This window comes from Stylophora pistillata, chromosome 12 (genome assembly GCF_964205215.1).
Source record: "Stylophora pistillata chromosome 12, jaStyPist1.2, whole genome shotgun sequence".
NCBI classification, from domain to species: domain Eukaryota; kingdom Metazoa; phylum Cnidaria; class Anthozoa; order Scleractinia; family Pocilloporidae; genus Stylophora; species Stylophora pistillata.
Window position 1 is genome coordinate 26,860,683 of NC_142530.1, and position 27,739 is coordinate 26,888,421.

The 27,739-nt window shown below is 40.3% G+C and overlaps 2 protein-coding genes and 1 long non-coding RNA gene across 4 annotated transcripts in view; 2 read left to right on the forward strand and 1 right to left on the reverse strand.

Moving 5' to 3' along the window:
* LOC148719447 (uncharacterized) lies at positions 1–2,101 on the reverse strand. Its single transcript, XR_015993674.1, has 2 exons — positions 1,658–2,101; positions 1–836 (listed from the first exon to the last, which is right to left on the reverse strand). It is a non-coding gene; the product is annotated as an uncharacterized LOC148719447 (long non-coding RNA).
* The window catches only part of LOC111341531 (uncharacterized), a 27,827-nt gene continuing 1,254 nt past the window's right edge, over positions 1,167–27,739 (forward strand). The window contains exons 1-36 of one of the 2 annotated variants that reach the window (XM_022948522.2): positions 1,198–1,448; positions 4,592–4,663; positions 4,818–4,969; positions 5,932–6,159; positions 6,928–7,148; positions 7,403–7,577; positions 7,730–8,058; positions 8,551–8,701; positions 9,951–10,328; positions 10,524–10,814; positions 11,426–11,716; positions 12,686–12,946; positions 13,199–13,372; positions 13,788–13,943; positions 14,562–14,744; positions 15,293–15,415; positions 15,604–15,683; positions 15,878–16,051; positions 16,257–16,325; positions 16,656–16,776; positions 16,918–17,046; positions 17,146–17,227; positions 17,351–17,450; positions 17,797–17,846; positions 18,396–18,519; positions 18,894–18,985; positions 19,100–19,202; positions 19,606–19,759; positions 20,155–20,224; positions 20,625–20,691; positions 21,100–21,176; positions 25,168–25,297; positions 25,404–25,442; positions 25,915–26,001; positions 26,329–26,525; positions 27,357–27,690. In XM_022948522.2, the coding sequence (XP_022804257.2) occupies positions 1,246–1,448; positions 4,592–4,663; positions 4,818–4,969; positions 5,932–6,159; positions 6,928–7,148; positions 7,403–7,577; positions 7,730–8,058; positions 8,551–8,701; positions 9,951–10,328; positions 10,524–10,814; positions 11,426–11,716; positions 12,686–12,946; positions 13,199–13,372; positions 13,788–13,943; positions 14,562–14,744; positions 15,293–15,415; positions 15,604–15,683; positions 15,878–16,051; positions 16,257–16,325; positions 16,656–16,776; positions 16,918–17,046; positions 17,146–17,227; positions 17,351–17,450; positions 17,797–17,846; positions 18,396–18,519; positions 18,894–18,985; positions 19,100–19,202; positions 19,606–19,759; positions 20,155–20,224; positions 20,625–20,691; positions 21,100–21,176; positions 25,168–25,297; positions 25,404–25,442; positions 25,915–26,001; positions 26,329–26,525; positions 27,357–27,690 (5,667 nt within the window). In that variant the 5' untranslated portion in view covers positions 1,198–1,245. Of the gene's footprint in view, positions 1,449–4,591; positions 4,664–4,817; positions 4,970–5,931; positions 6,160–6,927; positions 7,149–7,402; positions 7,578–7,729; positions 8,059–8,550; positions 8,702–9,950; positions 10,329–10,523; positions 10,815–11,425; positions 11,717–12,685; positions 12,947–13,198; positions 13,373–13,787; positions 13,944–14,561; positions 14,745–15,292; positions 15,416–15,603; positions 15,684–15,877; positions 16,052–16,256; positions 16,326–16,655; positions 16,777–16,917; positions 17,047–17,145; positions 17,228–17,350; positions 17,451–17,796; positions 17,847–18,395; positions 18,520–18,893; positions 18,986–19,099; positions 19,203–19,605; positions 19,760–20,154; positions 20,225–20,624; positions 20,741–21,099; positions 21,177–25,167; positions 25,298–25,403; positions 25,443–25,914; positions 26,002–26,328; positions 26,526–27,356; positions 27,691–27,739 lie in introns of those variants that run through there. The other variant, XM_022948528.2, reaches the window with a different exon arrangement.
* Positions 21,601–25,108, forward strand: LOC148719448 (uncharacterized). The gene is made up of 2 exons (XM_088741512.1): positions 21,601–21,928; positions 23,284–25,108. Exons 1-2 carry the CDS (start codon positions 21,782–21,784, stop codon positions 24,979–24,981), a joined length of 1,845 nt encoding a protein of 614 aa, XP_088597638.1. The 5' UTR covers positions 21,601–21,781; the 3' UTR covers positions 24,982–25,108.

A 27,739-nucleotide genomic window follows, 5' to 3' on the forward strand; every position in this document is an offset into this window, starting at 1 on the left:
TGTGATAAACATTGTATTCCAATGCATTTCAAATAGAACTTGACGTTTCGTATGCTAGTCAACAAACATGTTCAAAAGTGAACCGGTACAATTGTTGGAAACTATATATAGTGAATGTAAGAGGTCTGGAACCTAGAAAAAGAATCTACAGCAGTTCATGTCTAGACTAATGAGAAGTACTGACTAAAATAACAACAACTTCTCACTACTAACATTGACATTAAGGGAAGGCTTTAGCTCTTGATGGAACAAAGTCTCTTTAATTTTACAATGAAAGACAGTTTTTCCCGACGCTAAAATGTCAAGATGATCCCATTTAACTATGACTACTTTAAACAGAAAAACATTCTCAGCAAAGAAGAATGGGCAGCCTTAAGTGATTTGCGCAGCGGTAACAAGTTATTTTGTGGCACAGGGGTAAATGCCTTTTGCTTCGGTGTTTTCTTTGTCCAAAATGATTAGTAAAGCATCGAGGTCCACAAGTATCACTTGAGGTTTGTAAATGCATAATCCCTGCTTGTTGAAATGTTGTGGGATTAAATGTGTTAATGATCAAAAGACAGTTTTTCCATGTCTTTGGCTACTAAAAGAATCCGATCCGTCGAACAGTTTCTTAACGGAACAAGTCTCTACGTCGGGCAGGTTTCAACGAAATAGTGGTTTTCAGTTGGCTTATTTATTTAAAAATAAACTGGAGGGATAAGTTTGATATTCCCATCCTGCAGGAAGCGAGAAAAAATTAGACCGGATGCGAAACACATCCTCGTTCTGAAGACCTCTCGGAAGTTCTCTGAGCCGTCGACTCCTTTTCGGTCCCTTTGGTTGCCATCCTGGTTCTGAATGGGATAAAAATAGAACAATGTCGATATATGATAATGAAAAAGATAATCTTGTTAAACTTTGGCCTCGCCTCAAGAACAAAATTGGATCACTGCAAAAGATGCTTTTGTTTGTGGGAAATGTAGTCAAAACTAATTTTAATCTTGTTTTGTTGTAGAAGATAATTCATGTCACGCAACGTTCGGGATGAGTATGAATAACAAGAAATTTTTCCTTTTTTTTTGCTTTGAAAGCTTCCTGTTATACTTCTCAGTGGCAAAATCTCCAGATAATTCTCTTAGTCTGGACTCTTAAGAGCTCAAATCATCGAATTAGTAAAAGAATCTTAATATTGTTCACGAGGATACGCTGCCATTGGCGAGGTGATTTGCATATAATTATCGCCTGTGATCGCTTCAAACAAACATGGCGTGTGTTCCGTTATTAATGCTATTGCTGGAATTCTTCGTGTTTGCTCCGTTGCCATGTTTTGCTCAGTGTCCAAGAAATTGCCAGTGCACAGAACAAGGAACTGCTGGGTCTCCAAGTTTTAAGAAGACTGTTTCTTGTTCAGCAAAACTTGGCGAGTTAGAAGTTGCTCCTAATGTCCCCACAGACACGACTCACTTGTAAGTGGACACACTAAATTTCGTTCATAATTTTTTAAGCTTGCTGTACTCGCACTGCTAGACGCTTAGGGTGAATATTTACAATTTCTTATCATTATTTGGTTCGTATTCCCGCCAGTAAGATTAGATCGTGCTGTTGTTCGTTATTAGATCATAATGCTGTGAAACTGAAATAGCAAATCAATATATTTCCGTTCAGTCGTACTTACAATATCTCAATCACGAGTAACCAACCTAACAGTTTTGCATAGTAATCTTCAGCTGATCTTAGGAAACACGAAGAACGCCATGCTTTCATTAACATCCTGAGCATGTCATAAACTTGTAGAGGTTTGTGATGATGGTTTCCTCTGGCGAAACGACTCGAAACAACGCGAATGTAAATGATACACTTGGTGTGAATGTTGGAGCTGTTCTGAAGGTGTTCAAATAGTACCTGTGCTTATTTATCGAGAATTCGCACAAGACGAGACAAATATTTTGAGTGCAATTCGTTAAAATGATAAACATAAATAGCGATAAACGAGGTTAAAGATTTTGACAGTAGGGCCTCGCATCTCGATCGAAAGATTGCATTTAATGACAATGAAACTTCCCGCTCATTATAGCGTGTTGTGCGTCTATTGAAATCTACAAATTCAGGAAAAATTGACAGGCTTGTCAATTCTTTCTCCAAAGTTAGAGCTAAATTGGTTACATTTTTTCAAGAGTCGTATTAGAAGATCGTGGAACAAGTATTTTAACGTGCTTCGGTTCACGCATTTTGGTAGCAGTTTGTTTACATTTCTCCTTTTTGGGTTAGCATCTTTCATTAACATGGAAAGTCTAATTGCATGCTATCTTATCGAGGAGTATAAATGAGATTTTAGTGACACCTTAAATCCAACGAGGCACTTTAAATTGTGTTACTTTCTGTGTGGAACATCGCCAACAAATTGCATTGCAGCATTGAAAAAGTAATTACGGTAAGCATATCATTTTCAAAGTTTAATCATTGCTTGATCGTTCTATTCGAATTTTCCTAAGGTCAACACTTCACTGTGACCTTTACATCATTTGCAACTAAATTTAAAACATCACGTTCATCCACAATATCTATAGTATCAACCCGTGTTGCCAAATCTGCAAAAAAGGCAGCGATTTCGGGGGCAAATTTTTGTTTTGTCTTAAAATTACCTTTCCCACACTCATTTCCTTTAGAAGTCATACTTCAGATTTTTTCTCACCGTACGTTTTTGTAAACAAAACCTTTACATTTCACATGCAATGTTCCGTGCGAATGAATTGAATTGTGTGCTTCGTCTTACAAAACTCAATATCGTCAGCTTTTCATCATCACACATTCAGTCGTGTAAATTTTATTCTATCAATGACGGATATTATCAATTTGTGATCATTTATTCGATTAAGTGTTACTTGTCGCACAGCTTGCTGTGTATTGCACCATGGCGAAATATAGGACGTGATGAACTCTCGAAGGAAGGAGAACGTTCAAAGATAAATACGAATAAAGACTGTTGAAAATCAATATAATTTCATACATTTTTTATTTTAGTTGCTTTATCAGTGTAAAACTGCGTCATCGTTCGGTATTGGCACCTAATATAAAATATTTTTTTTTATATGAAATTGGCAGATGTAGTCTGCGGTGTTGCGTGACCTCAGTAAAGCTTCCAGAACTGTGCCCTTCGTTGATAACAGAAACTTAATAATCAAAGGCATAGTTCTAAGGACAATTTATCGAAATTTTACTATTATCCCAAGCGTTGCTTGGTATGAATATTTTGGTATCGTGATCATCCCTCATATTAACCCCAGGAAGAAATCTGTCAAGTTATTTTAAACTCGGTGACAAGAGGCACGTCCCGACAGAGAGGTTTGCAGTTTTATGCATTTCCAGTTTCTTTCGGATGGTGTTATGTAAAGAAAGTTCTAAATCAAATGCAATATGCTGAACAACTCGACTGGGGCTTTGAAACACGATTCATGCGAAGAGACTTCTAGAAGTCACGTGGATTAGTGCTTACTTGAGTGCAAGGAAACATAGGCTTGCGAAACGCGCGTGATGTTTTGAAATTCGGGGACTTTACAGTACACTGAAATCGCTCAAAATATCTTTATTACTTATTTGATGGCGAGGAAAGTAGCCCTCACTAAAACGGAAAAGGGATTAGTAAATAACTGTCAGTAACTGGCAGCAAGAACGTGGCAGACGGTACTTTTGACGCGAGCTATTCGCCAAAATATATTTGATTAGCGATTTCTTGGAAAGAGCAGGGGCAACTAGCTGAGGAATAAAATACCTTATTCAGTGACGATATTAAACTGTGAGTGTGCCATAAGAACGTGGAAGTATGGTATTTGAGAAAAAAACAATCAGTTAGCTTATTTTTCTCTTAGTTTTTATATCGTATATTTTCGTGAAACTTCCTTGGAGGGAATTTTATCGGACTGGAAGGAATTTAGCTTTTCAGCTGGGTGTTTCCCTCGTCTGTTTAAGAAGGCCTAGATTATGCAGAAATCCAAAAGCTGCAGCAAAAATTGAGTTGAAGTGAATTTGTCACCGCTTCCATAATCTCAACAGACATGATCCTACTTCCCTAAAAGGCGATTACGCGGGAAGTGAGGCTTAGCAGGAGATTATAAACTAGTTTATCATCTCTTGGGCTTAGTAAACCCGCTAAATGAAGTGACATTGTTGCTAATTTTGAAATTCTACTGCTTCCGCTTAAAATTGCTTACCAACTCAGTTCGAAAATGAAGTATTTCGTAAATTCACAGTGCGTTAAATGGTAGCCACACCCCTACCCAGTAGGAACCTTCTTAAGAAACCAGTCATCATCGATAACGAATGGAACAGGACCAACGAAGTCGAAAACAAGAGAAGGCGGTGTTGCCTAAAATAACTGAACCTCTTCAGTGAAGTGACAAAAACTGTCGCCAGTGTCGAGAAGTTTTTCTCAAGACCCCCCTGACGAAGAGACTCTTTTTTTTTTTTTAGGCACTTACTTCGACTGTTCGTTCCAACGTCCTCATTAACTTGTTTTTGAAAAAATCGATTTACGATTTATCGTAGTATTCATACTGAGACACATAACTCTATGACAGTACCTTTGGGTGACTCAGCCTTTTAATATTTGCAGAGACTTGAATAACAACCGTCTCAAGATCGTGCCTTCCAGCTTATTCCTTAATTCACCCAATCTGAAGGAAGTGTAAGTTATTACAATTACATCTTATACCAGTTGTTGTTCTGGCCTTCACGTTATGCTATGCAAATCAGTGATCAGTATTTCCTCTATATATAGTGGGGCGTTTGGAGAGTTAAAGGCCGGTGTTTTTTGTTGAAAGTGATTTATCTTTTTTCAGCTACTTGAGTGGAAATCCGCTGACTTGTGACTGTCAGCTCTACGGTCTCTACAATGCTACGCGCCACCTCGCAAAGTTTACAGGGACCTGCTACAAGCCAGATAGATTACGTGACAAAGACATCGCTTCACTCAAGCTCTGGGACTTCTGTCGTAAGTTGCTCGTCCAGAAGTCTTTTCGTCCAAAAGTCTTTTCGTCCAAAAGTCTTTTCGTTCAAAAGTATTTTCACCTAAGTCTGTTCGTTTACTTGTTGAGTCTTTTCTCGAAGCAAATAAATAACTTTTAGAAGGGTAGATAAGGCTATATAAAGAACTTGTTGCGAGCCACCGCCATTTGGGTATGTCGGACACGTAGTGATGTTACACTTCGTTGCCTTTTACGTTCAATAGACGCTTAACAACGAGCCTAATATTCCCATTTCTTTCGCGTGAAATAATTAAATGGCAAGCAAGTCTTTATTTTTGCCACTATTTAATAAAATATATTGCGTTACAACTTCATTCATTCTCTGTGTATTAAATTCATGACGTTGAATTCATAAACGAAGATTGGTGAGCCAAATGGGCAACGGCTCGCACTGATAAGTTCTTTATATAGCCTTATCTATGATATAATATAATAGTTATTTATTTTGCTTCGCGGAAAGACTTAAAGACTTAAGATGAAAATACTTTTGGACGAAAAGACTTTCGGGCGAAAAGACTTAGACGAAAAGACTCTTGGACGAAAAGACTCTTGGACGAAAAGACTCTTGGACGAAAAGACCGGACACCATACAGTCTCCCTCGGAGCTTTTGTCTGGTTGCGTCATCAGACACTTCCATCGGTGACTAAAGTTAAGCGCTGTGTATACCGCATAACAAGTCGGCAACCGTTCCATAATTAGAATGGGCCAGGGTTCTGATGCATGTCAGATGGGGTCTGAGCAAACGTTTAGTCTCTCTCTCGTTTGCATAAGGATTCAGTTCGGAAAAGGCGTTGGGGTTTTGAAGAAATAATTTTCGAAAAAGCATTTGCACTTTTAACGTAATGATAGCGACGTCCTCTGCATTAATAATTCTTCTACTATTATCAAACACGGTCATCGATGTTTTTGTTGCTTTCTTGTTTACAGGAGGCTGTGCTTTGGTCAAAGTTGTGCAGAACTCTAACGAAGACAAAGAGTACTCGATGGAAATTAGCGCAAACTGTGATACGCACGTGCGTTTATTTTGTCGAGGAATGTCCACAGATTCTCCTAAAGAATACATAACACTTATATCTGGACAGAGCAAAAACTACGCTTATGTTCACGACTACAAACAACCATCTGCTTCCAGGGACAAATGCGTAAAGGCCAGTGGTAAGATAAATGTTATGTGGATTCTTTAATATTCCTACAACCTGATTTTTTTAAATTTGTGTGATACCTAATACGGAAGGGGGTAAAGTCTGTTTGGAAGCCGAGTAGCCCATCAGACCGGTGCTTAACTCCGGTTTCCGTAACATAAAGCAACTAGGAGTATTCCTACTTCCCCCCTGGATGGGATGTTGGTCCATCGCAGGGTTACCCCCCAGCATTAAATTCACCGGTACTCATTTAAACACCTGGCTGAAGAGAGGCACTGTGAGAGTAAAGTGTCTTACCTAAGAACACAACACAATGTCCCCGGCCAGGGCTCGAACCCAGACCACTCGATCCGGAGTCCAGCGCACCAAACATGAGGCCACCGCGCTTCCTCACCTAATACGAAAGAGTGCGAGAATTGAGTGATTTTTTTAGCATTAACTCAACCATTACTATTAAAGAAACGTAATGTCATGTTGTTTGATACATTTAATTGAAGTTCATATCTCAACACTGTTTCTTCGATGTTTCATTTTATTGTAAGTCCTTTTGTGCAATTTTCTAATACATTTGGCTCAGTGTTTGAAGCCAAAATATGGAAAAATTGTTTTCTTTAAAGCCGGGTTACACGAGATTGGAATATTCTCCATACAGAATCACTAAAGAGATTTTATTCAAAATCGCCGAAGGAAAAACTGAGTTAAAGGCGTGCGATGCTAGAGTTTCTATACATTCATGGCCCCAGAAGAGTCACACTGTAAAATTTCTCCTATACCTACACAGGTGGCTCGATGTACATTGAGGCAGGGTTAACCAACTTCTCCAAAGTTCACTTGGATCTGACCACCATGAGTATTGTACCAGATGACTTCTATTACTCCACAACAAGCTCTGGAAAACCAATCAAGTATGGAGAAGCAGGTGATTGTTACTCCGCCAGTAAAGAAAGTTGTCGAAAAGGAAAATTTCAAATTGATCTCATGGGGACTGGGTTCCGCCTGAAGGTGAGTATCTGCCGAGTTGACTTGCACTTTATTTGGTTTGAAATCCCAATGTTTACCAGCTACAGATGATGCGATCCTTTCAGTTTGAGTTCTCAGTAGCTCATTCAAGTTGGCTTTCTGATGAGCCGTTGAGGATACTTTTATTTGGTCCGCTTATGACACTGATTAGCAAAGCTCTCTAGTTGCCTGATCATTCAAATAAGTAAACAAGGGTATAGCAATTGATTATGTTTGTATTTCACGATCAAACATAGGAGGAGGTTTATTGGGAACCATATGGTACTCCTTCAGATATCAAGAACTCACTGGACATTGATGAGGATCGCACTCTGGTGTCGGCAGAATGTGGGGGGTACTGCGGCGGCTGTAGGGCGCATGGTGGAAATCTAGCGGTGGAGCTGGACTATTGTCCTCAAGAGGGAATAAAGAGTAAGACGATAGCTTTGCTACACTTGTGCATAACATTAGAATTAATAGGGTTGAGAAACATAATGAAAACGTTTCTTTTCGTTTCCATTTCCATGACCATTGTTGGGATCACTAAGATTGCTCATCACTTGTCTGTGTTGTTTTCATGGCAGCTTGCCATCACGCCTTGGGGATGGAGGATGGCTCAATTTCGAATGGCCAAATTACAGCATCAAGCCAGAAAACTGACAGAGACAAGAGTTTCAAAGCAGAATATGGCCGATTGAATAACAAGCCCTCTGGGGCCATGGGAGGGACTTGGTGTGCTCAGATGTCTGACAAATTCCAATACCTTCAGATTGATCTCAACAAAGAGATGACGTTGTCAGGTGTGGCCACCCAGGGACAAATTGACGCGCCTAACTGGGTGGCAAAATATTCCATTCAGCACAGTACGGATGGAACAAACTGGAAGGACTACAAGGAGTTTGGATATGACCGGGTGAGTGTTAAGGGACTTAAAAATGGATGGGAGTAAAGTTGGATGGAGAGGGATCTGAAACCTGATAGAAAATGATGAGGAAAAGTTATTTTCAAGATTTAAAAGTGAAGGTCGTTCAGTTCCGATTCGATAACTCTCCAACATCCGGATCGTGCATGGTTATATATGTTGGATTCAGGAAAAGATGATATTTATGATTGCTGTTGTAAGATTAGATGTTTGAGCGTAACGCAGTCATATCGATTGCTACAAAATTTCGATAACTTGTCCGACCTCCGCTGAAAGTAACACTACATAACAACTAAACGAAAGATGCCAAGGACATCAAAAACAACTTCCGAGCTCCTTATTAAGCATTTTGCTCACATAAGATTCATTAGTATGCCTATTCCGGATCAATCTTAGCATCTGGGCAACTGTGCGCTTAGGTGGGGGCTAGGTACGCAGATTCTCAGATATTGCCTTTGATCGCCCTTCCATGTACATTTTCAGGTATTTGATGGCAACGAAGACCAACATAATGTGGTAACAAACTGGTTTAATCAGAGATTTCGAGCACGCTATGTAAGAATTAAACCAGGATTGTACAGCAGTCCTACAAACACAATCTGCTTACGTGCCGAACTATATGGATGTGTTACAGGTGAGATCATTTAAAAGGAGGTGAATGGTTTAGCTTTGAAACTCTTTGCGGTGGCTAACTTACATTATCAACTCAGTTGATCAAACCAAATTATCCATTTGAAAGAAGGCCTGATCAGAAAATTACTCATTGGCTAAGATCATAGCAACTAGAGGGCTATTCGTCTCATCCAGTCCACACAGAATCCAGGCACTGAGCTTGATTAGCGTTGGTTCTCAACCGTGGTCTCTATAAAATCTCCAGTTTTTGAGTCTAAGTATCCTTAGACAGTATTTCAGTTCAGCTATCGTCTTATCCACCCACGTCGAAAATTTACCGGAACTGCTCATATAACAATTTAACAATTTAATATTTATATTGCGCAAATTAACATGTGGATATGATCAAATGCTTATCACAACACTTTTCGGGGGACTTTGGCCGGACTGCATCAGCAGTTTACAAACAATCGAAGGAAACTTATTTGAAGATGCCCCCTTTCCTCCAATTCCCATTAAACAGGCCAGACCACATCACAGTAATCTCGTGAGTGGGTTCTTTAACGTCCCCTGCCTAACCAAATTAACTAATTAATAGATGCATAATTATTAACATAAAAAGTATGGAAAAGGCTTACTTATAATAATAATAATAATAATAATAATAATAATAATAATAATATAAAAATGGACAGCTATATGAACGATGTTTTTCAACTTATGAACAGTTTTATTTTGTAATAAAGACGTCCATAAAGCCTTTAGGATTTAATTTAGTTATTTATATATTTTTATGACAATCTTATCAAATCATTTTTGATCAGGTTTTCTTTTTTGTGTGTGTGTTGGTTTGCTTGCTTTTCTTTTTTTGCGTAAATTATTAGGTAAATGTTGTCATAAGTTTTAGTCGATGCTGTGGCTGGTTACGGTTTGCCGCCCATGCAGCCTAAGCTTTTAATCTTTACTCTGGGCATCCAAACGTTTGTACTGCCAATAATAATAATAATAATAATAATAATAACGGTTTATTCCAGTTTATCTACAGAGTAGCTATACATCTGCATAAAAAAAAAAGGATAGATAACTAACTAAATATAAACCAACATCATAAGGATTATAATGTTGGGATTATAAGATAGTGACTTAGACAGGAGGTCGAAGCCTTACGATCAATGGAAAATTTTGAGAATATGGCGATGCTAAGAGCTGTCGACTTGAAACGTATATTGGAATTAACTTTTAATCCAATGATGTACTTCGCCTCGTTACAGATATCGTCTCTGTCATCATCCGAAGTAGCTCAACCAAAAACTGCTGGTCTCCAAAAACGAGTTCCAATCCTTGCGAGACATCAGACGGTTCCCTGTTCACTTTGCAATCCTTCTGTCAGGGGGAGGGGGTGATGATGGCTTTTCGTCGCGATGGAAGCCTTATTCACAGCTGCAGTGGCAAGTGTGTGTTTAAGAATGCAAAAGATCAACTTGCCTTGAGAGATGGACCTTGTGATACATTTGCAAAACACGAGAACCCTGATGGTACTATTATAATCAGCCACCAAGCCGGCGGATTATGTGTCAATTTGGATGCTGGAAACAACTTGATTCTGTCTCCTTGCGGTTCTCGTTATTTGTTCGAAACCACACAGTCCGGTACGTTGGGAAATAGCTAAGTCTATGGTAGATGTTGTTTCAATTAAGGCTAAAATTTGTATTTTGTTAATTAAACTTCTGAGCTTTCACCGATCCTTGGCCGGCTTCCTTTTAGGAATGGTGAAACTAAGAAGATGCATGAACTCTGTTACTTGCGAGAAAAAAAAAAATTCATATTTGTCATATATCGCACAGGACTCCAGCCGATCAGACCAAAGTTCAAGAGGAATAGTCCCCAGTACCTTACTCTCAATAAACCAGGATTGATCCATTGTCAAGTTGTTTCCGATCCAAGAGCAAAATTGTTTTGGACAAAATCTCTTCATTGGCCCAATGGGGACCACCTTCCTAATCTGGAATTTGTGCCTTTTTCTAACGGATCGTTGTTTGTGAGGAAGGCTAAGAAAAGTTATGAAGGGGATTTCTACTGCACAGCTGTCAATTCTGGAGGGTTTAAGATACAGGACATTACGATTAAAGTTGCAGGTAAGAAGAATAGTCGTCTATAATTTCTCCTTATAGTTTTATCGTTCGATTGATGGCCTTTCTGAAAACGAATATCGTTAGTTATAGTGACTGATAAGTTTCGACAACCCAAATTAAGTTCACCCTTTGGGTCATGGGAAGGGTCAGATGGGTATAGCACGAATAGCTCGCGTAATATGATTTTTTAGTTGATTCGTAACGCTGTTGACTGTCGAACTTTAGTATTGTTTGTCAGCTAGCATGAAACAGTTTGAGAACAGCTTCAAGGCCATCTTCCCTCGCTCGCTTTGCTATGGACGCTTTTCTGGATTTTAATTTTTGAAGGAAGGGGGTTACCATGCATTTGTTAATTACTGTCTATTGAAATTGCTTCTTATCTCGACTGCACAACTCACCTAAAATGTGTTCAGGTGTTCAGATGCAATTGCAACAAAATCGTCTTTGTTGTTGTTGTTGTTGTTTTTTTTTTTTTCAAGTTCTTGAAGAAGGACAGAATAACTGTCTGAAAAGTTCCCTTTAAAGACGTTGTAGTTATAGTTAGCGTGGAAATCATTGAGAACAAAGGAAGGACCTCATTTTTACCATTTTATGTGAAATTTGTTTCCTTGTAGAGCCGCCTAATTTTATGAAACGTCCTAGTGACTTGACAACGTCGGTAAACAAAACAGTCATGTTTGATTGCAAAGCAGTCAGTGACCTTGGAGTAAAGTATTCCTGGTTTCAACTCGTGAAAGGATCTTCTACAGCAACGTCTGTACTTAAGTTGGACAAACGGTTCAACATTTTCCCCAATGGGTCTTTGGGTATACGCAGTGTGCAGAAAAAAGATGAAGCAAATTATCACTGCCGAGCAGAAAACCCCATAGGATACAACAATGTCACAGCGTTTATGCGTGTGCTAGGTATGTTCCAAAGTTGTAAAAGGTTATGCCAGGATTTACTTATAATATAATAATAATAATATAGATCGATTTCTATAGCGCATTTCCAAATATTCTAATGCGCTTTACAACACTGTGCGGGGGACTTTTCCAGACTGCCGGCGGCAGTTTACAATTAATAAAGGAGAAAGTTTTTACAGATGCCCCCTCCCCCCTTCCCAGTAAACAGGCCAGACCACATCACAGTTATCTCGTGATGTGGATTTTTTAACGTCCCCTGCCGAAATTAACTAATTGATAGGTGCAGGAGACGGGACCTCCGGCTTTACGTCCTATCCGAGAAGACGAAGCAATGCGAATGAAGCGTCTTGCTTAAGGACACAATGTCAAGCCCCAGCCAGGACTTGAACCCGGGCCATCTGACCCAGAGTCCTGCGCACTCACCACTGGACTACTCACGCCTCACTTAGTTACGTTGTAAGGAGGCGTTCACTTTATGGGACCAACTTTGGACTTTTATAGAACTGTCCACGCACATGTACTTAAAAATTTAAACGTTACAGGTGTAGAATTCAAACTTTGCTTCTCCGTTGCAGTTTAGTTGGTTTTAAATTCCCCAATTTTCCCTGTAGTTGATGAGATCGTATTTCTCACGTCGAAAAACCAAAACCAAGGCAACTATTTAGACCAATTACCATAAGGGAAATATGTTAGAGGGAAACGCTTACATTTCATTGTAAACTAATTAACCCCCCCCCCCCCCAAGCTCCAGAAAACATGAGCAGGTAAGAGTTGATTGGTTGTCGTTGTGTATTTCATTAGTTAGGGGGGTAGTGCGAGTTTCCTGAGTTATCAGTTGTCCGAAAGAAGGGAAACGAATCCAATGCAATTCTGAATCCCTTTCAACGCTCATTTGAAAAATTTCCTGCTTATAACTATTCACTTTTTAAATTATTCACGCCACCAACACTATGCACATCTCTCCTGTAGTTCCTCCTAGATTCACAGTCCAGCCCCTCGGCTCAGCGGAACCATCCGGAAGCTCTTCTGTGTACAACTGTCAAGCGGTTGGGGACCCTGTGCCAACCATCAGGTGGACCAAAGTTGGTTCTGTGCAACCGCCTTTAGAGCAGTTACAAAATGGCAGCTTATTACTCAGAAACATCCAAAAGTCTGATGAAGGTCAATACACCTGCTTGGCAACCAATACTGTGAAGACGGCCACAGCTAAAATTACAATAAGCGTCTACAGTAAGTTCAGTTGTTATAACTGAGGTAATCAATCAACCCTTCAGTCAGTCAGATAGTCACCCTGTAATTCAGTCGAATAGTCAGTGACCCTGTCAGTCAATCAGTCAGTGAATCAGTTAATCAGTCCAGTCACTTGGTTGGTCGATCCGGCGCCGGTCGGTCGATCAATACCTGTGATCTTTCTTAAATTTCATGACATCATTTGTGTTGTTTTAAGGTGAAATTAAAAGTTCTTGATCATTTGAACTCCAGCTGCCTGTAGAATTGATTCTCAAGCCAACGCAATTCACCGACCAGATCGCAAGTTCTTTGCAGTCGGAGAGAAGGTCATCGTGGATTGTAAACCAGGTTTTGAGAAGAAACAAGATGGAAATCTGTCGTGCAAGGCAGATGGGAATTGGAACAAAGGCTTCCCTCAGTGTACCGGTAGGAAACAGGATCAATTAATTTTATGCCATTAAAGAAGTGGGGGTGGGGGGGTAGGTCGCAGTTGGGAGAAATTAAGTGTTGTTATCATGGAGTGTGTTCAGGTTTCCCGACCTGCAGTTGGATACCATATATTTCCCGAGTAAATGCGATGTAGTACGTTCAGTTCTTAAGAAAGGCAACCAAACCGCCTTCAGTTTTTCTTGGCTCGCTGTCGGTCCTTGGTAAATTATGTTTTCATTGCAGCCACATCCAGATTAGAATTGCTGCTTCTGCGCAAATTCCTGTCACTTTACCTTAAATGCTTCAGAAAATTTTACAACATTTTGAAAGGTAAATGACTTATGTGTCTCTCAGAGTCTAGAGGCTACCAAGATGAAACTTTTCAATTACGTTAATGTTTATTTCCGGCCAGATCTCGACGAATGTTCGATCCTTTCATCACGGTCAGTTATCCAGAATAGCACGAAGATTCGAAGTTGTCATGACAAAGCCCGCTGTGTGAACACTGTGGGCTCATTTGGTTGTGAATGCAGGAGGGGATATGCTGGTGATGGATTTTCTTGTACTGGTAGGTAGATAGTAGGACGAAAGAAGGAGTAGGATTTCGCTGCCTTGCATTTCTTAGCAAGAGCCTCAGATTGTGATAAGAGGAAGACGTCCTCTACAAAAAAGAAATAGAAATTGTATCATTTTGGAAAACATCTCCTGAGAAGCATCTCGATTCTCAATTTGCTTTTACCGGAGGCAAATTCAAGCGTAACTGCAAACCAAGAAAGGCGTTACCAGTTTTTCAAAAACTTAGTCAGGCCCCCTTCCCTTTAAATGACGGAGACCATCATGCTCTTCCACACCTCCTCCTCTTTTCCTCAATTAATACTGCTGTTCATTTTTCTATTTTCATTTTTCTATTTTCATTTCTCTATTTTTTTTTTACTTTTTTTGTTTGTTTCTCACTGTCTTCTCTAACTAGCCTTGAGCCTCTTGCGAATTGATTTCCAAAACAGCAGTTTCTCTTAATTAGACGCTTTATTTATACGTAAAAGGGCAACCTGTCCTCTTGCATCTATCACATATTTATTTACTGACATGTGCATAGCAGTATTTAAACGGCTGACGAAAAAGCCATTCCTCTATTCTTTCACTCATTCTCTAATTATCTACACGTTTCTCCCTGGTTTTGTTTCAGCTGTTTGTTTACCACCATCGCAAGATGGTAATGGAAAATGGATGCCAAATAAACCAAGTTACCGCATTGGCGAGACAGTTTTGCTCAACTGTGACTTGGGATACAAACTGGCGAATTTAGGTCCATCGAGTGTAACTTGTGGAAAAGACACCCAATGGAGTACTCCCAATCCTTCTTGTCAAGGTAAGTTAACATTTCTCCATAAACGCAGATGATTTTGTGGCGCTGGAAAAATCCGCTCGAGTCAGTCAAATAGAAACGGAAACACAGAAACAGTCATGAGCCGCGTATTTTTGGTCGTGAGAGCCGGAAAATTCAAAATAAAAAAGGTTCGTCCGAGAGCCATACAATTAGCCACCCACGAACATCACTTTCTCGAGCCGATAAGTTTCATAAAGTAAGTTGAGTCACTGTTTTGTACTCAGGTAATCCACGAATTGGGGTGCTTTGTGGGAAAGAATCACAAATAACAACTTCATCTTTTTTTTAATAAAGGCTGATAGTTTCTAAAGAAACTGTTTAGGGCTGCGTCGGTGGGGGTAACGAAATAATTTGAATATATCAACAAAGTTGAAATGGTAAATTGGCCACCGTTACGATTATTAAAGCTGACGTTTCGAGCGTTAGCCCTTCGTCGGAGCGAAGTTTATCATCACATTGACTTCGCTAAAGTACTGTTAAGATGAAGTCACACTATGTCAACTTTTGACCAGCAATATCTTTTTTATCAGACAAAAATGAATGTAGAGAGGGATCTCCTTGCCACAAGAATGCTGATTGCGTCAATACTGTTGGTTCATTCATATGCAGATGCAAGGAAAGATTCCAAGGAGAGGGCGTAACGGAGTGTAAAGGTACAAATTAAACAGTTATATGCAGTTCTTAGTTAAAACATGACACAAATGTGATAATTCGTGTAGCCATTTCCTCAGCTAAGAGCATTAATATTACCTGCAAAATGCGTAAATAGCTCCCGTGAAACAAAATATATTGGGCAATTTGTTTATTTATGGTTGAATTAGTCAATCTATTGAATTTTCAGAAGAGAAAACACGTACTGTTACTGGATCCGATGGAAAAGTGTGGAAATACTCAGCCAAGATGACTATTCTGGATGAAAAAGTAATCTTTTGTTTTTTGATAAAAATTCTCTGTAATGTTTATTTCTCCTGCCAGAGTATTTACAATGAGATGTTAAACTCAAGAAGCCCGGCGACTGATACATTCTCGGTGTAGAAGCAGAGGACAACAGATTTTCTGAATTTCTTGACAAGTTTTCTTTTTTTCTAATTTATTCCTTACCTTGTCTTGGACAGCTTAAACAATTTGATGATAAAAACATCACTGCTGAGGATCTTCTGGCTACCGTTCTTAACTCCTCCTCCCCAGGCTCCGGACAACCGATGGCGGGTGACCTGGTGATGATTGTTCAGGGGATGGACACTGCTCTGTCAAATCTGAATTCCAAACAACGAATGGCTACTGCCAAGGTAAACTATACACGGCTGTTACTGTGTCGTTGTGGAAACATTCTTACTATTTGATTTTTGTGGTATGTAAAGGACTGAGAAGGCCCCCAGCTTGTCCAAAGGCCAAAATCCTTGATACTTAATAGAAACCGGATGCATTAGGGAAAATTATATGGTACGTGTCGCCGGTACCATGATTATAATGTTGTTATTACCATTTTTTCAGCAAGTCATACAAATTTCCAGTAACATCTTGGATAAGAAAAACAAAGAACAGTGGAGTGAACTACAAAAGGTATACTTCCTGGCTAAAATTACTTTCGAGAACATAACAAAGCCACAGTAACTTCCTCTCTTTGCGCTGAGAAAGCTTTTGTCACTCCAAAAGAAAGACAAAACAAAATCCTGTTGAAAAAGTAAGGTACTGAAAGCAAGGAACAAGGGTTGCTTTAGATGTAGGAGACTTTTTTAAAAACGAGGCTAAGTAATTTTCAGGATGAAGGATCGTGTGTAACGCAAATGAATCAAGTAAAGGTTTTAAAAGCAGATAATTATATTCGCACGGTCTGCTTGTCTTTACTTGATGCGGGTTGCTCCATAACAAACAAGTTCTTTGTTGTTACAGGATTCCAAGGGTGTAACTGAGGTAATGGCGTTACTAGACCAGTTTGCTATGAAGCTAGCCTCAGATCTGGAGAAACAAAGCTCGGAGAATGCCACTGTTGATATCAAAATGGATAGAATTGGTGAGTATGGCAATAAAACGGTTGCGTGGAACATTTTCAATCCTCTAAAATTTCATCAGTTTATTGTGGTTACGCTCAGTTACGAGCAGAAGCCCTGAATTTTCAAAGTGTTTTACTTTTGTTTGCCTCTTGTGTTTGTAGGAATGAAAGTGATGGTTAAAGATGCGAACAAGTTTTCGACTGATGTAGAGTATCCTCAAAGCTCGGAACAGAGCAACGATGGGTCAGCGCGGATTCGTTTGCCTCAAGAACTGTTTGCCAAATACAAAGGTTAGTTCAAAACTTTAAAAAATTCTTCATGTTTGTTGTACGGTGAAGATCAGTGTCTTGTTATCGTATAACTTTTTCTATGCTATTTTTATGATTCAGACGACTTGCCCGTTAAAGTGACGAGTTTCTATTTTAAAGATTTGGGTGAACTTCTGCCAAAGAGAGGAGAGGGATTCAGGAAGTAAGCCTGCAAACTTCTAATTCTAACCCTATCTTTAACCCTGACCTTAACCTTTATTGGAGAAGAAAATGGGACCTTCATTTCCTCTTGTTGTAATGAATTCGTTAAATTATTGCTTCGTAGGTTTGATGTGAGTTCGCCGATAGTGTCCAGCTCCTTGTCTCCTGTTCCTTCAGAGGGGAAACTGGACCCATCTATAATCATCACAACGAGGAATAAAAAGGTAGTCTTTCCCACTTCTTCAACGATTGCAACCCAAGTCAACTTAACGAGAACACCCTTTAGCTGAACAAATATAAGGAAACCACATTTTTTCCACGAACAATTTTGGTATGTGTAAGAATTTTAACATAACAGAAGAGCCGTTGACGGTTCACTAAGTTTTGTTTCGTGTAACTATGAAACGAGCATCAGTCGCTCTTGTTCCAGTTCGTAGCTTACTACATTTCACATTATTCCGCATTACATTTTAATACTCTCTCCATCTGTTCGCTGCCATCGGAAGAAATCTTTAGAAAGACCTTGGTTATTAAATATTAAGTTGTTACTATTAATTTACTATCTTCTAGCCATCAGACATCGAAGCTGTAGATAAATGCGTCTACTGGGACTTTGAAAAGTAAGTTGCCAGAAATATTTGATTTATAGGAGCTGTGCAATGTAGAATAACATGTATTATCAAAAAATAAAAAACTGGATTTCCTTAGATAATGCAATTCAAGAGTTTTTATTGGTCCAGCCATCATGGGTTATGAACATGCATGCGATGCGCGTGCATGAAGACGAGATAAATCGAAAATGTTTTAATACAATTTAACGTTCCGTTTGCTCTTACAAAATAAAGTTTGGAAGATCTATCAATATTTTGGGGCGTTTATTCCACTTGCGCTTGTTGGATATGGGTTAATTATAGCTAACTCGGCTTTACAGGCCTCGTTGGCTATCCATCATCTCATATCCAACGCACGTTCGTGGAATAATTGCTAAGTAGCCCGCAGCTGTCGCCAATTTGAATCTTAGATATGAAACTTTCTGTACTCAAACAGAGGGGGTTGAGGTGAAGGTTCTGTAAAATGCCTTGTCTCTACGAGTCAAAGATCTCCAGCTTTGAAGCAGAGTATGAAGGAAACAACATACGTGATTTGATGATTTGATATAATCCCCTTAGATCCAAGGATCTCGGAGGAAGTTGGTCATCAGATGGCTGCCAAGTGGTGTCCAGTGGTAGGAACGGCACAGTATGCGAATGTAATCACCTAACCAGCTTTGCCTTGCTGTCTGTGTATGACAAGGTAAGCGTTATCACGATCGCGAGCTGTTGCTAATGTCACACTCACGTAACGGGTTACAAGGAGCGGGAGGGTGGGGAGGAGAAGTGAGGGTTTGGTCAGCGGTCACCCCCAAGTTAGCTATTGAGTAGAGCACACAGAGTAAGCCATGTCTGAGCTTGTCAGTTTATGACAACATTGCTTTAGTCATTTATTTGTTTAGGAGACTAGTAACGACCGACTTTTTATCTGTAATTGTTAAACGTTGCTTTCAGCTGTAAGTAAACCTGAAAATGTTTTTGCTCTATAAAGATACAACACCCACTTCAACGAGGATGAAATTTTGCATGATTTAAATACATTATTTCATATTTTTTTTTTCTTTTGTTTCTTTCTAGGAACTTACTTTTAGCTTTATTATATACATCGGCTGTGGAGTGCTGCTGTTAGCTGTAAATGTGGCATTGATACGACACTTTTACCTGTACTGGTCAGTTCCCAAACGTAATTTTTACTGAAATGTGTAGATATATTACCTGTCATCAGTCGATTCTCAGTAGTTTTAACCTTCCTGTATGTTTTTTTTTCTTTTTCATATATTCAGCAAGCGTCGTGCAGAACGGTCCATCATACACATTAACCTTTGTTTGGCCATAGCCGCTGGCATAGCCCTTTTCCTTGGTGGGCTCAGACTGACGAAAATTCCGGTGAGTATATTGTATAAGTTTTGTGGGAATAAGGTGGCCCAGCAGCTAGTATGCTGATCTCCTCGTGTAAGCCTGGTATCGAGCCTCAGCCTCGCTTTGTTGTTTTCTTTGACAAGACGCTTCACTCTTACGATTTTTCTTTTCCCCAAGGAGCGTATATTGTTACCTGTCAACTGTTACAGAAAGCTGAAAAATTTGCATCCCGTTATTTTACAGCCATATTCTTTCCTGTATGTATGATTCCTGTATGTATGATTCCAACGAGATCATGGTAGCTCAAGTTTCATACGCGGCTAAGTAATGAAATCCCATTTTTGTTTAAAATTGTAACTTCAAAGACTATTTTGATCAAACCCCCTAGCTGCTACTCAACCAACCATGATTTGTGGCCTTTCATTTCCAGGTGGTTTGTACCATTGTGGCAGCTTTACTTCATTTTTTCTTCATCGCCATGTTCTGTTGGGCAGTTTGTGAAGGACTTCAACTGTTCATGACTCTAGCTACGGGAAAAAATAAGAACTCGACCAGACTAAAGTATTTCTTCATCATCGGTTGGAGTGAGTTGAAACTGAATTTTCTTCCGTTTACGTCGTTTATCGATAGTGACAAAATGTAATGTAGCTATTAATTTAGTTGTAATTATTTATTTATTCATTTATTTATTTGTTATTGTTTGGTTACTATTTAAAACTTTACGCCAAAACCGAGGGGAGGTACCAGGATAGTTTGTTTGGTAAGATAAAGGACGCTCTCACCCATCCCCTATTACCACTAGATCTCGATTCACTAACGAGCAAACATCGTGGGGCCAAGGGTACATAGCTGCCAATTTAAAAATGATAAAAACTCTACCTCTGTAATCATATCAACGAATACCTTTTTTTCTTTCTTTCACCTTTCACTGTTTCGCCATTTAGTATTTGTGTAATAACTCTTTCAATCTATTCCACAGTTTTTCCGCTGATTGCTGTTGGAGTCTCTCTCGGCATCACGCAGTTACAAGGTTATGGGAACGGTGAATGGTTAGTCGTTTTTGTGTTCGTTTTAACGTTGTTAGGTCTGTGTCTTGTGTTGAGCCTCTATCGGTGAATAACCACATTTCTATCGATGAATAACCTCATTTCCGTTTCATTTGGAAAGACAAAGAATTTTTAGGTTACTAACTTTTCTGGTTTTTCTTAAACTGCATTTGTTTGGCTTTGGTTTGGTTTGTGTCTGTTTGATTGTCTGTTTGTTTTGATTTTGGCGCGGAATGACGAAACACATGCACACGGTGGCTCTCCAGCAAAAGGAAAGTTTTGCAAAACTTCTCTACATTTTTTCTCCCTTCTCTTCCACTAACCATTACCTCCGTCTGTCGTGCGCATAAGAACCACAGACTAACCCGGGGCTGAAACTAACAAATGATCTTCTTTCGGATAGGTGTTGGCTAGATTATTCACACGTGTTAATGTGGTCGTACGTTTGTCCAGCCGCTGGATTCACTTTGGTAAGCCACTCCCGAGATAGTTGCGGCACTCAGACTGGAACCCCAAAGGGTGACTACTATCAAATTCTCTTTACAGTATCACAGTTAAGTCAATCATTTAAGTCTTGAGAATATAGGAAATGATCGCCAAATAAAGAAGCTATTGATTGTGGAATAAATTCTCCTTGTCAATTCTATAAGAAATATATAGAGACAGTATGGAGAAAACGCGAACTGATGTTAGAGTGTAAAACATTTAGGCGACATGTAATGTCATTTCACGCCGGGTTACATTCTTATACAGTTCTTTTAACATCAAATAGCTTTTCGTCACTTCCTTTAAGTAAAGTAGGTCAAAATATTCAAATTCTTCAGTATTTATTATATGATATAATCCTGTTAAATCAGGTTTACAATGATCCATTCCAGGTTCTTCTCGTGTTAATGGTGATGATCCTTTGTTACATGGGACGAGTTGTTGATTCTAAAGACAGAAGAAAAGTCTGGTTAGTTTGACATCAAGCTGTTGTTGATTGTTATAATATTAGAAGCAGCAATCGAACTACGACTTTCTTCGAATTCCTTGAGATTTGTATGTTCGCAAGCTTTTCAGCCGATCAAAATACCACAGAACTAACACACGAATGCAAGTATAACTTCGTTAGTTCATCGAACGCTTCATTTCGCTGATTGAATAACCAACACTAACTCCTCTTAAGGTTTAGTGGAATACGGTTGCTCGCTCACAAATTTCCTTGTTTTATTAATTCTCTCTATCTTAAGCAAGGGAACTAGTAACGTTTATGACTTCTTGCAGTTCAGTTTTAAAAATGTAGGCCCACATCGGGGTCTCATCCACACCATTGCACCAAGAGTCTGTAAAGTTATCAACTGAAAGTCAAAAGTTCAATGCTGTCTTTTCTATAGTACTTGATCAGCAGGGATTTGCTAAAGCAAAGGCATAGAAAAAACCAGGAAAGATTTATTACTCGACGTTTCGGGGTCATCATGACTCCATTATCAAGAGACTAGTTTAAAAACATGCAAATAAGGAAAGGTACAAGAATAGCATAAATTAGACTGAACGGCTTAAACAAACACCTTGGCGCGGATGGAATCCGTTTGCACGTTCAGTGTTGGCTTACGCATGCGAATATACAACATTTCATTAACAAGGCAATCAAATTTGCCGTTACATTTCGTGATGACGTTGAATTGCTCGATCAAGCGTTCAGGCATTTCACTATTGTGCTGGAGGTGGTAGTGTTTGTAGGTAGAAGATGATTTCCTTTTGTGCCCTTCTACGCGCTCGTGTAAGTGACCACGAGTATAGCCCACATACCCTGCATCACACAGGTTACATTTAAATTCATAAACGATACATTGTTGGTTAACAATAGGGGGCTTAATTTCGTGTTGCTTAAGCTGTTGATCGAGCTTAGGGCTAACGAACACTGGTTGGACAGTCACGCTTAACTTCGAGCTTAGACTGTTCAGTTGTTGTTTAACATGATTAGCTGACGACTGGTCCTTGAAGGGTAACACTAATCTCACAGTCTCCGATGGTACGTCTGGTGATGGACAGGGTTCTGCAGATGAAATCCTTCTCTCAACGAGCCGCTTGATTGTAGTTTCAACCAGTGGCTTTGGGTATTTCAAGTTATGAAAAACCCCTCTAAGGCGGTCACATTCCTCGGAGAAGAAAGACCAGTTAGAAGATAATCGATAAGCGCGATCCACCATGGTGTTAACTAGGCTGCGCTTGTACTTAATGTCAACATGACTCTGGAAATGCAGAAGGAGACCCGTGTTGGTTCTTTTGATGTAGACCTTGCTCTCAATCTTTGGTGCACGGTTAAGCAGTTCAGTTCCTAGAAACGGAAGGGATCCTTCCCGTTCGACTTCCATGGTAAACTGGAGGGAGGGATGGGTAGAGTTAAGGGTGTCTAGAAACTGGCCAGCGGTCACCCTATCAGGCATTACGGTCAGGGTGTCATCGACGTACCTCCGGTAATAGCGTGGAAGTTGACCGTGTCGTTCGAGGTTTTCTTCAATCGAGCACATGAAGACGTTAGCCAGCAACGGTCCAAGGGGAGAACCCATAGCGACTCCATCTGTCTGCTCATATAAAGCACCGTCAAACTGGAAAAGCTGGTTTTTCGTAGCTGCTCGGAGGAGGTCGATTAGGTCCGCTTTAGAGATGTTCAAGCTGTGCGTCTCGTTGAACCAATCCTGGGCAAAGGCTTTTTCAGCTAAGATCTGTATTGTTTCCTCCAATGGTACATTTGTAAACAATGAGATGACGTCATAGGAAACTAAAATTTCGCCGTTCCTGATCTCGAAGCCTCGTACTTCATCAGCAAAGCGGAATGTGTCTGTCACTGTATATTGGTTGCACGATAGGGGTTTCAATTTGTCGTCAAGCCATTTCGCTAGCGAGTAATTGTAGGTGTTAGTAGCAGAGAGTATTGGCCGCACGGCCAACTGTTCTTTATGTGTCTTCGGCAAGCCATACAAGTGTGCGAGTCTGGACCCTTTCGGGCGGAGAGCGTCAGCAATGGATTTCGGTAGAATCTTTCGAACGAGAGTTTCCAACTCCCTTTCTTTCTGAAGGAGAGGGTGGTAATACTTAGGAGGTCGTCCTCTGGTTCTCGGTCTCTCCGAGTCGACGAATCGTCAATAAACGATACCAGCAAAGCGTCAATAAACGATACCAGCAAATTCCGATTCGTCGACTCGGAGAGACCGAGAACCAGAGGACGACCTCCTAAGTATTACCACCCTCTCCTTCAGAAAGAAAGGGAGTTGGAAACTCTCGTTCGAAAGATTGTACCGAAATCCATTGCTGACGCTCTCCGCCCGAAAGGGTCCAGACTCGCACACTTGTATGGCTTGCCGAAGACACATAAAGAACAGTTGGCCGTGCGGCCAATACTCTCTGCTACTAACACCTACAATTACTCGCTAGCGAAATGGCTTGACGACAAATTGAAACCCCTGTCGTGCAACCAATATACAGTGACAGACACATTCCGCTTTGCTGATGAAGTACGAGGCTTCGAGATCAGGAACGGCGAAATTTTAGTTTCCTATGACGTCATCTCATTGTTTACAAATGTACCATTGGAGGAAACAATACAGATCTTAGCTGAAAAAGCCTTTGCCCAGGATTGGTTCAACGAGACGCACAGCTTGAACATCTCTAAAGCGGACCTAATCGACCTCCTCCGAGCAGCTACGAAAAACCAGCTTTTCCAGTTTGACGGTGCTTTATATGAGCAGACAGATGGAGTCGCTATGGGTTCTCCCCTTGGACCGTTGCTGGCTAACGTCTTCATGTGCTCGATTGAAGAAAACCTCGAACGACACGGTCAACTTCCACGCTATTACCGGAGGTACGTCGATGACACCCTGACCGTAATGCCTGATAGGGTGACCGCTGGCCAGTTTCTAGACACCCTTAACTCTACCCATCCCTCCCTCCAGTTTACCATGGAAGTCGAACGGGAAGGATCCCTTCCGTTTCTAGGAACTGAACTGCTTAACCGTGCACCAAAGATTGAGAGCAAGGTCTACATCAAAAGAACCAACACGGGTCTCCTTCTGCATTTCCAGAGTCATGTTGACATTAAGTACAAGCGCAGCCTAGTTAACACCATGGTGGATCGCGCTTATCGATTATCTTCTAACTGGTCTTTCTTCTCCGAGGAATGTGACCGCCTTAGAGGGGTTTTTCATAACTTGAAATACCCAAAGCCACTGGTTGAAACTACAATCAAGCGGCTCGTTGAGAGAAGGATTTCATCTGCAGAACCCTGTCCATCACCAGACGTACCATCGGAGACTGTGAGATTAGTGTTACCCTTCAAGGACCAGTCGTCAGCTAATCATGTTAAACAACAACTGAACAGTCTAAGCTCGAAGTTAAGCGTGACTGTCCAACCAGTGTTCGTTAGCCCTAAGCTCGATCAACAGCTTAAGCAACACGAAATTAAGCCCCCTATTGTTAACCAACAATGTATCGTTTATGAATTTAAATGTAACCTGTGTGATGCAGGGTATGTGGGCTATACTCGTGGTCACTTACACGAGCGCGTAGAAGGGCACAAAAGGAAATCATCTTCTATCTACAAACACTACCACCTCCAGCACAATAGTGAAATGCCTGAACGCTTGATCGAGCAATTCAACGTCATCACGAAATGTAACGGCAAATTTGATTGCCTTGTTAATGAAATGTTGTATATTCGCATGCGTAAGCCAACACTGAACGTGCAAACGGATTCCATCCGCGCCAAGGTGTTTGTTTAAGCCGTTCAGTCTAATTTATGCTATTCTTGTACCTTTCCTTATTTGCATGTTTTTAAACTAGTCTCTTGATAATGGAGTCATGATGACCCCGAAACGTCGAGTAATAAATCTTTCCTGGTTTTTTCTATGCCTTTTCTATAGTAACCACTCGAATGCTTTTAACCAGCGATATTTTCCTCTCCACAGTCTGTCAGTCTTGTTCCTATTTTTCCTCATTATTGCCATCGCGGGGACCTGGGTCATAGCCGCCATTTATGTCAAACATCACGAGAGGAGCTTGTGGCAGTACTTGTTCGCGGCCGCATGTTTACTGCAGGTAAATTAAGATTCATGATTGCACTTTTATTGTCAATCAAAATGAACTACGAAAGTTAAATTGTACAATGCCAGTTTCATTATTAACACCTTTTATTTTGTTGTAGGGAATTTTACTTTTTGTTTATTGTTTCCTGAATCAGACCGTAAGTTGATTTTTTGTTTTGCTTCTTTTTTTATTCCTTAGAGACCAATCATTATTTATCGCGTGGGGAGTAGGGAGAGTGGAGCGTTTTGTGGGAATTACATGGTTTTTAGGGGGAACGGAGGGGAGATGCGTCGTCGCAAATGGGGGGACTATTAGAATACCAAAGAGCCTCATGGGAGGACCAGGGGATCAGGTCACTTTTATTGTAAAGCGACCAGAAAACCTACGGACCCCCCCCCCCCCGGCGTTAAAACACGACCCGCGATCCCTACTTTGTTTAACTTTTGGAACCTACAATGGGGTTATGTTATGTCGTCTTTTCAACTTTGTACTCTAATTGGTTAAGTGAAAATGGGAAGTTCTCTCTAAGCTTGAAATGGGGGAGTGTTTAAAACTACATGAAAGCGAGGCGGTACTAGGCACCAAGTTTCGTGAGTTATTTTTAACATGATAAGTTTTGTGCATTTTAGGTCAAAAACTTTACGTTCCACTATCAGATTAAAAGAATGCAGAGCAGAGAAAAACGGAATTATTACAGTACCACCGATACGGTTCAGGTTTGATGCATTTGATCGCTTGATTAAAGTGTCTGGTTCTAATAGATGTATCTGGCTACCTGGGCCACAAGTGTTGTACTTCCTATAAATGGCTACCATTGAATAGGCGCAGCAATACAGTGCAACTACGAGGGAGTTTTCTTGTGATTACGTTGTGTCCCTACTAAGGGGATGATATAATACCTTACTCCTTGTTTGTTCTTGATTTGGAAACTTAAAGTTTACTGTAGCTTGTTTAATAAGCCATTTTAACATTGAATATTTTTGGCAGTCTTGTCTGGCGCGAGTTTTGCTCATTCGAGGATTTATTTCTGGTTCGTTTTCCAGTATTACGGCGCGAATACAGTGGATGCAAAATACAAAGTGACCAGACCTTCTATCAAAGAGTCAAACACAGATCTTCGAGGCTCGTCCAAGAGACTTTCCCGGATTGGCTCCACCACATCCGGGGTCTTTGATAATAAGGAAGAATATCCACCCCCTATCATGGACACACCCGCCCCAATGGACACCGCAATTAAAAGGTAGGAACAGAACAAGAAATTTCAGACATAAAATTACGGCGTAAGCCTTACTTGAAGCTTTACCATAAAACGTACACTTATTTTTTCTAGTTATTCTCAGCATCTCTTAGCTTGAAATGATGTCGTGAACCAAGTAAAATTTCAAACGTGCTCTAGCAAAGACAACATTTTAACGTATATGTGAACGATCCTTCGCAGTAAAGCACTATTTGAGCAATAGTGAAAATCAGACCTGAAAAAAATTTCAGGCCTGTACGGAATTCGAACCACTGACCTCTGCGATACTAGTGCAGCGCTCTACCAATTGAGTTAACAAGCCAACTGGGAGCAGGCCATCAAATTAATTCGACATAAACCCGTAGATGATAAATCAAACAACAACAAACATATGAAACATATGTATGAACTGCGGTTATGAGACGTATATGTGTCTCATAACCGCAGTTCATACATGTGTTTCATATGTTTGTTGTTGTTTGATTTATCATCTACGGGTTTATGTCGAATTAATTTGATGGCCTGCTCCCAGTTGGCTTGTTAGCTCAATTGGTAGAGCGCTGCACTAGTATCGCAGAGGTCAGTGGTTCGAATCCCGCACAGGCCTGAAATTTTTTTCAGGTCTGATTTTCACTATTGCTCAAATAGTGCTTTACTGCGAAAGATCGTTCACATATACGTCTCATAACCGCAGTTCATACATATGTTTCATATGTTTGTTGTTGTTTGACAACATTTTAAATTGCGCGCATAGGTTCCGGCGGTCACGCTTTTCCAAAGGATTTATCTATCAGTTACCAAAAAGCATTCGCCAGCAAGTTGTTTTGTTTTCAGGAAAATTGAAAGTCAACCAATTCCAGACTCTCCTGGAGGTGATGTGATCCAACTACAAGCGTTTCCTTCTCGGAAAGGAAGTTCATCTTATTATTCATTGGGCGCCTCCGAATCTACCAGCGATCGCGATCGGCGTCCGGACGGAGCCGAAGAACCGGACGTGGCTATGGGAGAACGAAGATATTCCAGGTCGAACATGCGTAAGAGTGCCGACACATTGTTGTCGAGTCATTCCAAGCTACAACAGATCCCTGAGCGACAGCCCCTTATGCATTCTGGGTACCATCAGCCAGAATCACGAGAATCAGTGCATCAGAGACCCTACGATAACAAGGTAGTTTTTACGCAGTTAAAAGAGAATGTATTTGTTGTTATGCCACTGC

Bases quoted from the DNA above. Each gene is read 5' to 3' on its own strand.
- LOC148719448 (XM_088741512.1), top strand. From the start codon at position 21,782: ATGGAATCCGTTTGCACGTTCAGTGTTGGCTTACGCATGCGAATATAC. The intron at 21,929-23,283 runs TGGTAGTGTTTG...TTCTTTCTGAAG, and splicing joins TTTCACTATTGTGCTGGAGG to GAGAGGGTGGTAATACTTAG.